This window comes from Zingiber officinale, chromosome 5B (genome assembly GCF_018446385.1).
Source record: "Zingiber officinale cultivar Zhangliang chromosome 5B, Zo_v1.1, whole genome shotgun sequence".
NCBI lineage: Eukaryota > Viridiplantae > Streptophyta > Magnoliopsida > Zingiberales > Zingiberaceae > Zingiber > Zingiber officinale.
In genome coordinates, this window is record NC_055995.1 from 14,702,124 (window position 1) to 14,718,497 (window position 16,374).

The 16,374-nt window shown below is 42.2% G+C and overlaps 1 protein-coding gene across 1 annotated transcript; it reads right to left on the reverse strand.

Annotated features, from left to right (window-relative positions):
• Positions 1-403: 403 nt before the first annotated feature.
• LOC121986522 (probable H/ACA ribonucleoprotein complex subunit 1) lies at positions 404-8,002 on the reverse strand. The gene is made up of 3 exons (XM_042540489.1): positions 7,732-8,002; positions 2,358-2,551; positions 404-652 (listed from the first exon to the last, which is right to left on the reverse strand). The coding sequence occupies exons 1-3, from the start codon at positions 8,000-8,002 to the stop codon at positions 404-406; spliced, it is 714 nt and encodes a 237-aa protein (XP_042396423.1).
• Between the last annotated feature and the right edge of the window lie 8,372 nt (positions 8,003-16,374).

Below are 16,374 nucleotides of genomic sequence, written 5' to 3' on the forward strand. Positions count from 1 at the left end.
CCCAGATTGACTCCGCCATTGACTATAATAATGCTTGAAATTTTGCTCTGATCAATTTCCTTCTGCCAGCGCCGTTTATGTCAAGAACAAGCTACGAGTGCCGAGTTCCATAGACCTGAGACCCCCTTCATAATTAATGATCAGTTGCAATGTCCCTTTCCCTTTTTCATTAGTTCCATATTAAAATACCTTAAAATCTTGTCTCAAGATTAAATTTGGCCAGTAAACTCCTTGCGGTGAGAATGCTATATATTTATTTCTGCCATGGTTTTCTTTCCAAATTAGATAAAGTAGACAGACAAATAGCTGAAGTTACTTTCATTGATTTAGAAGATTGACATGAAACCCCAATACATGAAATTCATAAGATAAATTATAGCAGAAGAAGGGCTACAATCATTATTCATGGTTGATTGCTTTCAATACTTAATTCAGTTGCCACTACTTTTCTCGCCGTGATGGAGGCCATGGAAGTAACCTTGAGGGTTGCTCTCAAAGCCACTCCTTGAGCCTTACCTGCAAAAGAGCCACCTCCACCGCCACCTTTCGAAGACTGACCACCTCCGCCACCCTTTGAGCCACCTCCCCCACCACCACCGCCACCACCCTTTCCTCCACCACCACCACCTCCTCCGCCCTTGCCACCCATTGTCTAGTTAAACTAACTGTTCTGAGACTAAACTGTTCGAAGTTACTACTTCAGCTTTGGCGATTTAATTTGTGTGTTTGGCAGTGTATTTATAGAGAATTCCGATTGGATTGGATTAGTCTTTAATGCAGGATGGTTGCAGTTTACGAGTGGGTTTACTTTGGAAGAACAAGAGTGTGATTATTTTAGTGTATTGGGAAGAGGAAAGGTTGGAGAGAGATTTAATTAATTATAATTAGGGTTTAATTATCTTCTTTTTTTTTTCAAATTATCAGAAGTTGACACGGACAGAACGAACTGTTATTCCTACTGGACTGCAGTAAAAGGAATTAAGTTTGTCGCTAGGCATTGGAGGGGTAGTTGGAAGCTGAGGCAGAACAATATAATGAACTTGAGTCACATTCAAATAATCAATATAGGTGATACTAGGAGACAATCAGGAATTTGTACGTTGAAAGGGTCAATTTAGATGGATCAATCCGATCGCTTTCGTTATCCGAGGCGAGAAGGGAGACTCCATGCCCTGCTCAGCTCCATGTAGCCCGGTCAACTCCACGCTTTGCTCAGCTTCGGCCCCGCCAAATCAACACCCTACTCAGCTTTATTTGGTCCTGTCGACTCCATGCGTTGCTCAACTTCATTTGGCCCGGCCGACTTGACAAGTTCCATGCGTTCCAGCCATAAGACTCCAGCTAGTTTCTTTTAGTCTCTCCAATCTGATTCTTCTTCTACTTAGCAAGTTAGGCCATCTAGCCCAACTAATTTTATGTCTCATGGGCTTGAGCCAGCATTAGGATTGGCAATACGTGGGATAGCATGAAGGATGTTAGAGTATACGGAGAAGTATGATTATACAAATATGGAGTATGAATGACGTGGCTATATGATATGACGGAGATACAACGATGTGAAATTTCTCTTACTATGACACGACGTTCAATTAATGAGAAGAGAATATCATTTCACCAGTGTTATAAAAGAGTTCACATCTATGGGCCAAGGTATGCATGCATAAACACGTTGAGCGTCGGAATAACTGAGCCAGGTCACCCTATGGCTTCCATTCTAACCCTCCATCCCTCCTCTCTCTTTCTCTCCCTCTCAAGACCTACGAGCATCTTTGGCAATCAATTCCTCCCCTTGATAATTAGTGACTTTGTCAACATTAGAAATAATTCACCAGTGGCTCGTTCGTCGGCGATCTCAGATAGGAATAAATTAGTACCATGTATGGAAAAATTGAGTTAAGACCCTGAACTGAGATGTTAAGATAAATAACACTGGAAGACCAGCCACTATCATCATGGAAACAAAGGACTTCAACAGGCTTATTGTAGCTATTATGCAAGCGGTATTGCAAGTGCATCCAGTGTAACTGGCACCTCTAGCATCGAAATCTTCTCCTTCCAAGATACCATCCAAGTCCGCTGAAGTACCACAAGTGCCTCATCGGAGAACACTCACTCTGATTGAGACACTCCGAGTTGCAATCTCATTATCCACTGGAACATCAATTAGACTAGTTTAAGCAGTCTTTGGAATTTTTAGCAAGAGAGACACCACCTCAAAATCCTTTATGGGAAAAGTGCCTACTTCTAGCAGAATGAATGGCTCCCAAGGCACCCCATTTTTCAGCTGCATCATAGAAGATGAGCTATCATATCATTTCTGACCACTGTAACTTGAGGAGTACACAAGAGAGTCAGACCCAGAAGATAGCCTGTGCAAATTTGAAAATGCAACCTTGTTGCATCAATATACGGAGAGCATCAAGTGTTGAGTGTTCTTGATGACTTTCTCGGGCTTGGCTCAAAGATGATTCAATCAACTCCCCGCTTCTTCCATTCGATCTTTCGAGGACTTCAAGATCGTTTTCCTGCACCATGTAGCCAACAACAAAAGCTACCATGAGACTGCTTAACTTATTTGCTCTCAAACAAAAGCTAAAGGAAACCTTGAAGGAATATCTTCATCAATTCAATCGAGTCACCCTAGATGTGTCTTTAGCTACTTTATAAGTGCTGGTGAGTGCTTTCATGATGGGGGTAGTTGAAGAGGACTTCTTTTGGTCGCTAGTGAAGAAGCCCTCGACTGATTTGGATAGATTGTTGGGCCAATTGGTCAAGTATGTGAACATAGAAGAAGCCTAGTTTGCAAGAAGGAAAGAAGTACATGCTGCGACCTTCGCATCTACTCAGTCGGAGCACAAATCTCCCCCGCCCCTTACGGAATTAGGAGTCATTCCCCAATCACCAACATCCAGCCCAAAGAGGATAAAATATTGTGTTGACTATAGAGACCGACCCGACCTCAACCCTCGAGTCTGGCCGATGGCTTCCCAGGATGATGGGTCACTTCTGCGCCTACCACCAGTCGGGGGCCCATTCTACTCAAGAATGACATCACTATGCTAAGGAACTGCGATGAGTGGTTGAACAAAGTTTGAAACTAACGCCGGACATATAGTGATTATCCTTCAACTGACAAGAAGAGGAAGTTTGAGGAGAAGGTAAGAAGAGATAGCCATCGTCCTCCAAATTTTTTTGAAACAATAAATTTTATTTAATAACTATGGATTATTCCTCAAATAGCTAAATACATGTTTATATAGACTTTAGACCCTAAAATACAAGTAAAGGAAAACAAATCCTATTATATAGACTACAATTCCTATCTTGTAAAGAAAGAAATGAAATTCTAAAAGAAAGAAAAAATATTAATAAACTCACAATCCTAAAAATCTTAAATGGACTTAAAATACAAAAATATAAAAAGATAGAAATTACCCAAAATACCTCAAATACCAAAAAATAAAAATTACCAAAAATAATAATAAAAATCTATGAATCTTTCTGCATCAGTTGCTCCAGTTTAAAAATACTTATCCTTGAGTTTAAAGTAGTTTTAGGTGGTAATCCAAAAGGAAGATCATCTGACACTAAATCGGTAAAATCCACTAGCAACTGTTAGACTTTAGGAGTCCTCATCGATTTGCTGAGAAGCATAGCATCATGAATGCTCTTCTTGTCCATCTTCGTGTCCCTTAAGCATTTATCCACCAGCTCCATGCACTTTGTGTTGGCGTCTCTATGCATGTATAGAAATATATTTTTGAAAAACATGCAATGAAAGTATAATAATTTTCTAAATTATTACAACACGCATCACACACATCCACAAAAACATACATGTGTAGACATAATCGTAGAATAAAATTTTATTTAGAAATTATACCAGTCAGATGACGCTTAATAGAAACGACATCAACTAGCAAGTCTCACTAGACTTGCCTCTATTCGTATCCATGCCAAGATACCTTCAAGATGACTTCGCAAAACTACAAGTTTCGTCTCCTTGGTACTAGCTAAAGAAAGGAGATGACAAGATGATGTGTGATAAATCCTCAAGTACACTAAAATATCGTCAAGTAATAAAAGATATCGAACCTACAAGGACTGTTGGTCGAGTACTAGTTTACTAAAAAATTTAACTGTCTAGATTAATCACGGATGTTGAGTGTCAAGACTAGAAAATCCAACGAAAAGAGTGAGGAAAAGAGTGAGGGAAGAGATTTGATCAAGAAGAAAGAAAATAAAGGTAGAGAGATCTAGGTGGATTTGATTGGTGAAAGCAATTCTAGGATTTTGGTTTCACCACAATATTAGTAAACATCTAATCTATGTTTGGGTGTCCTATCTTCAATGATGGTTCATGTAAGTAGATTATCTTATGATATCCAATGTAAACTTTTAGAACTATACCGACGTATCAACTCCAATTCATCATCTACTTTCAGAACAACTAAGCTTAGGGATCCCTTTTATATAGAGACGCTGTCATGAGATCCCACAAGGTTGTTTTGATGTGATCAAACAAGTTAAGTTAGGTCCTGTTGGTTTTTGATCCCTGTGTCTAAGTGTGTAGGAGCTTAGGAGCACAGGAAGTCGAGCGGAAGACGCAGCTAGCGAGAAGGATGACATGGGAAGGGAGCCGACGAGCTCGGTGCATCCGAGGGATGGAAGAGATGCGGAAGAGTACACCGGTGGACGAGAAGAACGTGCACGATGTTCGAGGGATGAGAAGTCGGAGCGGAAGCCTGCTCATGGAGAAGGTCGAAATTGGGTTCGAATGAGTTTTATTTCGGTTGACCGAAATCACCCAAGCGAGCGAAGCAGGAGCGGAAGACTCGGGCTGAGGCGAGTAGCACCGGCGCAGAGAGCTCAGACCGAAAAAAGTCAACATTGTTGACTTTAAGGGTCCGGGCACTCGGGCCAGTCTGGGGCCCGGAGCGATTCCGGGCGCCCGAAACCTCTTTTTATCCTCGATCGACGTAGATGTTGACCGTTGCGAAAGAGATAAAATTTTATCCCCTTCTAAGCATCTGGAACCCTTCTAGATGCCCCTACTAATGCTATAAATACAACCTTGATCATTAAGCTAAAGAACAACAAGAATTACTGAGCAACACTTGTATACGCTTTCCACTTTGTTTAGCTTCTTCATTTTTGTGCGTAAATTGCTGTAAAGAGGTTGCTCTGCCTGAAGGAGAAAGTAGTGAGATTCATTTCCTTGGATTAATAATCTCCCCGGTTGTAACCAAGTAAAAATTTTGTGGTCTCTTTCTTTTCTGTTTATTTAGTTATTTTTTGCAAGTATTCGTTATTTAAGTTAATTGTCCTAGAAGGGTTTCTTTTGTAATTTGTGCAAGACTATTCAATCTCCCTTCTAGCCGGCCAACCGGGATCCAACAGGTATTTGGTCAACTTAACATGCGGGGACTTCACGCCTCAAGCCAACTCCCTTTTAGACTTTTGACTATAAAGTGTCCAGTCAACTGTGACCCACTTAGGTGCTGCCAACTTGAGGTCTGGGATTTGAATCTCGGCATAACCAAGGTAAATGTCTACCTCATATGTCAGTCACTATTCTAAGGGCTAGTAGTCACCCGTGATTTATCTCCTCTGTGTTAACTCTGGGATTGGTTAGCGAGGGCGTTAGAGACGAGCGCAGTCGCCTTATGCCAACTTTGACCCACTTGGACTTTTCTTTTGCCAACTACATGTTGGATTTTTTATCACTAAGCATCTGGTCAACCGTGACTCACTTGAACTTTTCGTCTCGTGTCAACTCTATGTTGGACTTTTGACCATCAAGTGTCTGATCAACTGTAATCTACTTAGACTTTTCTCTTACTAACTACCTGTTGAACTTTTGATCACCAAATGTCCAGTTAACCGTGATCCCACTTGGACTTTCCGTCTCGTGTCAACTCTATGTTGGACTTTCGTCTATCAAGTGTTTGGTCGATAGTGACTTAGACTTTTTCTTGTCAACTACCTGTTAAACTTCTGATTACCAAGTATTCGGTCTACCGTGAGTCACTTAGACTTTTCATATCTTGTCAAGTATCCAGTCAACCTTTATCTACTTTACTTTTCGCTCAACTAACTTAGCATATTGATCGATCGTCAAGTATCTCGTCAAACTTGACTTACTTGACGTCTCGACCAACTAACATATTGATCAAACTTTGAAATCCCAACTCGAGTGAACTCAATCTTGGTTAACTTGGTCAACCTTGACCAAGGGTCGATTGGACCAACAAGGGGTGCAAACGAACCAAATTGAACCAAATAATATGTTCGAGCTCGAAATATATGTGATATTTGAATTCGATTCGAAGCTAAAAAATTCAAATAATTTTAGCTCAAGCTAAGTTTGAAATAAAATTTGAGTTTGAGTTTGGTTCGAAAATCGAACTATAGTTTGAAATGGTTTAAATTCGAATAAGATTCAAATTATTTGAACTTTAATTTGAGTAAATTAAATTTAAATTATGTAAAATTAATCAAAGTTTGATTCACGTTTGGCTCACGAATGGTTTGTGAATAATCAAATAAAATATTATGGGTTTGAATTTGGTTCGAAAAAATTATTAAATATTTTGAGTTAGGCTTGAATTCGATAATTTTAAATATGAATCAAATATTTTTCAAGCCAATTTGAAAAGTACGAGAAGGGAATTATTAAATATTTTTGAGTTAGACTTGGATTCGATAATTTTAAATATGAATCAAATATTTTTCAAGCCAATTTGAAAAGTACACTCAATTAGCACCCTTATTTTCAAGATGTTACTACCTAATATGTAGTAGTACCAATTATACTTAAAATGGTTTTGAACAAATTCTAATAATTTTAATAAAACAAGTAAATACTATTTTAATATAATATTTAAATTAAGAATATTTTGAGATAGAAAATATATTAAGATAAAAGCACCATTTTAACTGTTTTAATAATCAAACACCCTTTTGATTTTACCCAAATCAATTTATTTTTTTCTTATTTCAAGTGATTTGTTATAACCTCCGTTAAAAATTAAAATAATTTTATTTTATCATTTTATGTTGTAGTAATTATGATATATTTTGAAAATGAATAATTTGTTAGGGTGTTGTTACTATAATCAAGGGCGGAGCTAGGTATAGTCCTACTCAGCCCGGATGTCCAACAGCGATGACAAGAGAGAAATATCAATTTTACTCTAGAAAAAAAGGAGAAAACGAAAGAAAAAGCGGAGGCTCGTCCGGGCGTCAATGTCGGCAACGGCATCGGCGTGGCCCCGGGTAGATCACCCAGATTGACTCCGCCATTGACTATAATAATGCTTGAAATTTTGCTCTGATCAATTTCCTTCTGCCAGCGCCGTTTATGTCAAGAACAAGCTACGAGTGCCGAGTTCCCTGGACCTGAGACCCCCTTCATAATTAATGATCAGTTGCAATGTCCCTTTCCCTTTTTCATTAGTTCCATATTAAAATACCTTAAAATCTTGTCTCAAGATTAAATTTGGCCAGTAAACTCCTTGCGGTGAGAATGCTATATATTTATTTCTGCCATGGTTTTCTTTCCAAATTAGATAAAGTAGACAGACAAATAGCTGAAGTTACTTTCATTGATTTAGAAGATTGACATGAAACCCCAATACATGAAATTCATAAGATAAATTATAGCAGAAGAAGGGCTACAATCATTATTCATGGTTGATTGCTTTCAATACTTGATTCAGTTGCCACTACTTTTGTCGCCATGATGGAGGCCATTGAAGTAACCTTGAGGGTTGCTCTCAAAGCCACTCCTTGATATGTATCCTTCTGCTCCTGGAGCCTTCATCATCCCGCCACCTCCGCCGCTTGACTTACCTGCAAAAGAGCCACCACCACCGCCACCTTTTGAAGACTGACCACCTCCGCCACCCTTTGAGCCACCTCCCCCACCACCACCCTTTCCTCCACCACTACCACCACCCTTTCCTCCACCACCACCACCTCCTCCGCCCTTGCCACCCATTGTCTAGTTAAACTAACTGTTCTGAGACTAAACTGTTCGAAGTTACTACTTCAGCTTTGGCGATTTAATTTGTGTTATTTGGCAGTGTATTTATAGAGAATTCCGATTGGATTGGATTGGATTAGTCTTTAATGCAGGATGGTTGCAGTTTACGAGTGGGTTTACTTTGGAAGAACAAGAGTGTGATTATTTTAGTGTATTGGGAAGAGGAAAGGTTGGAGAGAGATTTAATTAATTATAATTAGGGTTTAATTATCTCTCCTTTTTTTTTTCAAATTATGAGAAGTTGACACGGACGGAACAACTGTTATTCCTACTGGACTGCAGTAAAAGGAATTAAGTTTGTGGCTAGGCATTGGAGGGGTAGTTGGAAGCTGAGGCAGAACAATGAACTTCGAGCCACCTTCAAATATTAATCAATATAGGTGGATACTAGGAGACAATCAGGAATTTGTACGTGTGTTGAAAGGGTCAATAGCCTTATTAAAATGGAGGTTAAAGTTTAGATGGATCAATACGATCGGTTTCATTATCCGGGGTGAGAAGGGAGACTTCATGCCCTGCTCAACTCCATGTAGCCCAGTCAACTCCACGCTTTGCTCAGCTTCGGCCCTGCCAAATCAACACCCTACTCAGCTTTATTTGGCCCTATCGACTCCATGCGTTGCTCAACTTCATTTAGCCCCGCCGACTTGACACTTCTAGCCACAGGACTCCTAGCTAGTTTCTTTTAGTCTCTCCAATCTTATTCTTCTTCTACTTAGCAGGTTAGGCCATCTAGCCCAACTAATTCTATGTCTCATGGGCTTGTGCCAGCATTAGGATTGACATAACACATGGGATAACATGTAGGATGTCAGAGTACATGGAGAAGTATGATTATACAGATATGAAGTATGAATGACGTGGCTATATGATATGACAGAGATACAACGATGTGAAATTTCCCTTACTATGACACGACGTTCAATTAATGTGAAGAGAATACCATTTCAACAGTGTTATAAAAAGAGTCCACGTCTATGGGCCAAGGTATGTGTTCCTGTCTGGAAGCTGAGAAAACGAACCTGCCGGTGTGACGTGTCTGGAAGGTTGACCGCATCCTCTTGACCCGGTGGTGAGCTGTCCTCGACGTTGACCAGATCGTCAGAAGTCCTCCTCCAGTCAACTGTACCTGTATCCAGCGACCGGGTTCCCCCGGTCTCTGGTACCTCGGTGCTCGAGGCGAATCCCACAGACATATAAGTAACCGCATAATAGTATAGTAACAAAATGAACAGATACCAAGTACGAGAACTTACCCTGGCCTAGGGGGGCGCCCTCGGATGGATGGATGAGTGGGTTGGGATACCGATCGAGTCGTCGCGGCTCTGAACAGTAGATAAATGTCCGCTCGGTGAGTAGCTGGCTCCAGTGGCTCGGAGCCGGACGCGATATGGATCCGTAGGATGATGCACTGTCCGACTACAACCTCGGCTCGCAGGCCGGAATACAACAACGGCTCGCAAGCCAGAACACGGTGTTAGGATCCTTCGTACTCGGCTAGAGAGGGGGGGTGTGAATAGCCGCCCCAAATTACTCGTTTCTTCCTACAATTCGTTAGCGCAGCGGAAAAATAAAATAGAAACGAAAGGAAGAATATCAAACCTTAACACAGCGATGTACGAGGTTCGGAGATGATGCTCCTACTCCTCGGCGTGTCCGTAAGGTGGACGAACCCAATCAATCCGTCGGTGGATGAGTCCCCGGAAAACCGGCTAATAAAAACACTCCTTCTGGGTGGAGAAACCTCGCCACAGAAACTTCTTGCAACAGCAAGAAAAGAGTACAAGGAAAACAAGAAATAAAGTACAATACAAATGTAAACTTTCTTGCCTTCTCTTCGACTGGAAGAAGCAGCCGCTTCCAAGCGCCTACAACAGCAGGTGACCCAGCCGGAAGCTCACGCGAAGCTTCAAAGCAGCTCAACAAAGCTCAACAGCAAGCTTAGCAGCACCAAGAACAGGAAGAAGGAAGAATAATGGAGAGGGAGGCTCGCAGCAGCAGCCCTCCTTTTATAACCTGCGAAGAAAACGAAGAAACACAGGAGCCAAAAATAGCCTAGCCGTTGTCTCTCAACGGCTAGGGCCAGACCGATCAGGCATCGCCCTGATCGGTCTGGAGCTATCCTGATCGGTCCGAGAGACCGATCAGGCCCCAGTCTGATCGGTCCCCGGACCGATCCCACCTCTCTTACAGAGAGGTGGCTGCGTCTCTGATCGGTCGTGGAGACCGATCAGGCTTCATGCTGATCGGTCCCCAGACTCTACGCTTTGCCTTCTGTTTGTTATCTGATCGGTCACCAGACCGATCAGATATACAAACGTATCACTGGATCGGTCTGCAGACCGATCCAGAGCTTGGTTTTTGCCCAAACCAAGTCCCAAGTCTCCCAAACCAACATCCGGTCAACCTTGACCTGTTGGTACATTATGCCTAGCATCCGGTCACTCCCTTGACCTGCTAGCACTCCCTGCTAAGTGTCCGGTCAATCCCTTTGACCCACTTAGACTTTTCCACACCAGATGTCCGATCATCCCTGATCCATCTGGATTTTCCCTTGCCTGGCTTCACTCACCCGGACTTTCACCTGGCTTCACTCACCAGGATTTTCACACTGCCTGGCTTCACTCACCAGGACTTTCCAACTGCCTAACATCCCAGTTAGGACTTTCCCACTGCCTGGCTTCACTCACCAGGACTTTCCACACTGCCTAACATCCCAGTTAGGACTTTCTCACTGCCTGGCTTCACTCACCAGGACTTTCCAACTGCCTAACATCCCAGTTAGGACTTTCTCACTGCCTGGCTTCACTCACCAGGACTTTCCAACTGCCTAACATCCCAGTTAGGACTTTCCCACTGCCTGGCTTCACTCACCAGGACTTTCCCCGTGCCAAGCTCCCTGCTTGGACTTCTCCAGTGCCAAGTCTCCATACTTGGACTTTTCGCGTTCCCGTGCCAAGCTCCCTGCTTGGACTTTTCGCGTGCCAAGTCTCCATACTTGGACTTTTCAGGTCAACCAGGTCAACCTTGACCTACGGTTGCACCAATAATCTCCCAAACATCTATTCTTGTCCCATATCAAGAATACAACTCTTCCACGAGTGTCAAACATCAAAATACAACTCAACTAGGTCAACCTTGACCTAAGGTTGCACCAACAATCTTCCCAAGTCAAACATCAAAATACAACTCGAGTCAAGTCACCTCGAGTCGGGTCAACCAGGTCAACCTTGACCTAAGGTTGCACCAACAATCTCCCCCTTTTTGATGTTTGACAAAACCCATAATCAAGTTAGGTTAACCCGATAACCTAACTTAGGTTTTCCAACCATCTTCCAATGTCCAATGTTCTTTCCTTGAACATTCTCCGGACATTCTCCCCTTAGATTAACCCGATAACCTAACTTGGGTTCTCCAATAATTCTCCCCCTTTTTGACACACATCAAAAAGAATTCCAATGTTCTTTTCTCGAACATTCCTTGACATTCTTCCCCTAGCTTAGGTTAACCCGATAACCTAACTTGGGTTCTCCAATAATTCTCCAATGAACACTCTCCCCTTTTTGACACACATCAAAAAGGAAAAAGGAGGGTATCAAGGTCAAGAGTTTTTTCCTAATGAAAGTCCCATACCTTTCATTGAAACTCTTAATTTCCCCCTTGATACTAAACTCAACAATCAACTTAGTGATAATCCCATATCACTAAACCTCAAAAATCTTAAGGAGTAAAAACTCCCCCTAAAAGTCAACTCCCCCTTGACTAATAGGTAAAACTCTCCCTAAAGGTCAACTCCCCCTTGACCATTGCACCAACAATGTCTTGGAGAGTTTCAAACCTTTAGAAACCCGAAACTCATCTCCCACTGAAATTTCAGACACCTGAAATTCAGAAACTGCACGCACTGATCGGTCACCGGACCGATCAGGACCCCTCTGGATCGGTCCAGTGACCGATCCAGCCTTGGATCAGGCGATTTCTGATTTCTTCTCTCCCGAAATTCAGAAACTCACAACAAATTCCAGAAAATTCGAAAAATTATGAAATTTTGAGGATACATTCCTCATACCATATTCTATCAATGAAAAATAGTTTTCTATAAAAATAGTTTCCATTTTTCAATCTTGATACAAAGTTCAAAAACTTTGAAATAGTTCAAAGTTTAACTCAACTTTGTATCACAATGTTCAATGATGAATGCTATCACGAGGATGGCTTCATCAAGGTTTTTCAAATCAATTTCAAAATGATTTTAACCCTTTTGAATTTAGGACCATAATCTTAGGGCTAGATGTACATGACTTGTACACAAGCTTTCCCTATGATCCTTAATTTCTTGAATTAGGGTCATCTAGGTACAAGGACAATGCACCTTGATCCTAACTCATGATCCTAATATCTCACACACATCTAAGGTGTATCAAACCACATTCAAGTCAATTTGATGTGAGATATGGGTTAAGGTCAACTTAGGCTAAGTTCTCATGCATTTTTTAAACACCAATTTGATCTCAATATCAAATTATATGTTTGTCCTCAAATCAATTTCATTGATTATAATGCAAGAGATGATGACATGACATATAATGATATCATAAGTAAAAACATGTGCCAATGTCATGATGTCATGGCATAAAGTTTGAAAACTTAAATAAAGCATGACATATAAACTAGCCTAAGCATTATCATGACATTTCAAATGATAATAAAATAAATATGATGTCATGGCATGGCATATGGCAACCAATCATGGCAAGTTAGCACAAATAAAATACCTAAATTCCCTATCTAAGTATCCTTAGCCTTAGCTAACTTAAAATCTAACCCTAGATTGCCCATATATCCCTAAGAGAAAACCAAAATCCCAATTATGGTATTTCTCTAGGTTTTCTTGAATTGTGCCAAATAAGATTAAAATCGATATTTTTCAAATATGGCACAATTTACTCTTCAAGGAGTAAACGATAATTCCTTTTCATTTTCAAAGGTTCACAAAACCTTGAAAATGCTCCTTGAGTGTCAATTTCCTCAAAGTTGGGTTAACTACCCTTCTTATTGGAGTTGACACTCTCTAACCCATCTATGGGATAGAGAAGATGCTCCTAGGAACCCAATACCTATTAGAGCTCATTGGGTTCACTAAATATTCACTAGGGATGACTTCCCTAGCAACCCTCCTAATGACCCTCTTAGGCTTTGAAGCCTTGGTCATTTGGGACTCATCAAGATCAACTCTAGGGGTGACTCCCCTTGTGACCTTGGTGGTGGTCTTCCTAGCCCTAGGTTTTGTTCCATAATCGAATGGAACACTATGATAAGTGGGCTTGACCACTTGGGACTTAGGTTTGTGACCCAAACCTTTCTTGTCCTTGGACTTGGGTTTTTGACTCTTAAACCCTAGAGATGACTTCTCTAAATTTTTAAGGGCCTTTTCTAGAGTATCAAGCCTTGACCTCAAGACTTGATTCTCCTTTTCTATTATCTCAAGTTTTGATTTGTCGTTCTTTCTTGAGGTGTTCCTAGGCATGTGTCTAGTTGATTTAGGGTTTCTACCTAGGTTTTCCTTAACCTTAGAAGTGTTAATCCTAGGGTTAGCATTCCTAGTAGTATCCCTATCTAGGTTGACATGTTTAGCACCTAAGCACATGTATTGATTTCTAGTGTTAGCATGCTTATCATTATTGACTAATGCAATAAAATTACTAGCATGTATCCTACTAGAATTGCACGAATGAGCCTTAAATGTTACCTTAGGGTTTGCCTTAGCTCCCCCTATCAAAGTGCTCGGTCTCTTGTCCTTGTGAGATTGCCTCCCCCTCGGACATTGACTCCGATAATGTCCCCTTCGCTTGCATTGAAAGCACACCACGTGCTCTTTGCCTTTGCGTATCGGGACTCCGGCTTTCTTGACCTTTGGCGCCGGTGGAGTCTTCCTAACCCTCTTTGGACACTTACTCTTGTAGTGCCCAAATTCCCTACACTCAAAGCACATTATGTGTAATTTGCTTGAAATCACAGTGTTTGAGTTACCTAGGGTTGTTGATGTAGATGAGCTTTCTTTTTCATCCCTTCCGGAGGTAGATGCCTCTTCTTGCTCCGATCTTGAACAAGAGCTCTCCTCCTCTTCTTCCTTGGATGTTGAGTAGCCCTCAACTTCCAATTCGCTTCCTCCATGATGTGAGCTACTTGGCTCACTAGGCTCATTTTCATGGAATTTTGCCAAATTGTTCCACACTTCCTTGGCGTTGTTGTACCTATCTATCTTGCACAAAACATTATTAGGCAAAGCAAATTCAATAATTTTTGTTACCTCGTCATTGATTTCGGATTGTCGGATTTGCTCTTTCATCCACTCCTTCTTCTTGATAGGTTTTCCTTCCTCATCCATCGGAGGGGAAAACCCTTCTTGTACACAAAACCAATGTAACATATTAGTTCTAAGAAAATACATCATCCTTACCTTCCAATATGTGAAGTTGTCGTGAGACTCGTAGAAGGGTTGAATCGTGACATCTTCTCCATAGAGATCCATCTCTAGCCTGTGCTCCCCCGGGTGTTGATCCGTCGAAGAGCGGCCTCGCTCTGATACCACTTGTTAGGATCCTTCGTACTCGGCTAGAGAGGGGGGTGTGAATAGCCGCCCCAAATTACTCGTTTCTTCCTACAATTCGTTAGCGCAGCGAAAAAATAAAATAGAAACGAAAGGAAGAATATCAAACCTTAACACAGCGATGTACGAGGTTCGGAGATGATGCTCTTACTCCTCGACGTGTCCGTAAGGTGGACGAACCCAATCAATCCGTCGGTGGATGAGTCCCCGGAAAACCGGCTAATAAAAACACTCCTTCTGGGTGGAGAAACCTCGCCACAGAAACTTCTTGCAACAGCAAGAAAAGAGTACAAGGAAAACAAGAAATAAAGTACAATACAAATGTAAACTTTCTTGCTTTCTCTTCGACTGGAAGAAGCAGCCGCTTCCAAGCGCCTACAACAGCAGGTGACCCAGCCGGAAGCTCACGCGAAGCTTCAAAGCAGCTCAACAAAGCTCAACAGCAAGCTTAGCAGCACCAAGAACAGGAAGAAGGAAGAAGAAGAATTCTGTAGAGTCGCTCGAATCCTTATATAACCTGCGAACCTGCAAGCCAAAAAGCCAGAAACACAGGAGCCAAAAATAGCCTAGCCGTTGTCTCTCAACGGCTAGGGCCAGACCGATCAGGCATCTCCCTGATCGGTCTGGAGCTATCCTGATCGGTCCGAGAGACCGATCAGGCCCCAGTCTGATCGGTCCCCGGACCGATCCCACCTCTCTTACAGAGAGGTGGCTGCGTCTCTGATCGGTCGTGGAGACCGATCAGGCTTCATGCTGATCGGTCCCCAGACCGATCAGTAAGCTCACAGAACTGCGCTTTGCCTTCTGTTTGTTATCTGATCGGTCACCAGACCGATCAGATATACAAACGTATCACTGGATCGGTCTGCAGACCGATCCAGAGCTTGGTTTTTGCCCAAACCAAGTCCCAAGTCTCCCAAACCAACATCCGGTCAACCTTGACCTGTTGGTACATTATGCCTAGCATCCGGTCACTCCCTTGACCTGCTAGCACTCCCTGCTAAGTGTCCGGTCAATCCCTTTGACCCACTTAGACTTTTCCACACCAGATGTCCGATCATCCCTGATCCATCTGGATTTTCCCTTACCTGGCTTCACTCACCCGGACTTTCACCTGGCTTCACTCACCAGGATTTTCACACTACCTGGCTTCACTCACCAGGACTTTCCAACTGCCTAACATCCCAGTTAGGACTTTCCCACTGCCTGGCTTCACTCATCAGGACTTTCCACACTGCCTAACATCCCAGTTAGGACTTTCTCACTGCCTGGCTTCACTCACCAGGACTTTCCACCTGCCTAACATCCCAGTTAGGACTTTCTCACTGCCTGGCTTCACTCACCAGGACTTTCCAACTGCCTAACATCCCAGTTAGGATTTTCCCACTGCCTGGCTTCACTCACCAGGACTTTCCACATGCCAAGCTCCCTGCTTGGACTTCTCCAGTGCCAAGTCTCCATACTTGGACTTTTCGCGTTCCCGTGCCAAGCTCCCTGCTTGGACTTCTCCAGTGCCAAGTCTCCATACTTGGACTTTTCGCGTGCCAAGTCTCCATACTTGGACTTTTCAGGTCAACCAGGTCAACCTTGACCTACGGTTGCACCAATAATCTCCCAAACATCTATTCTTGTCCCATATCAAGAATACAACTCTTCCACGAGTGTCAAACATCAAAATACAACTCAACTAGGTCAACCTTGACCTAAGGTTGCACCA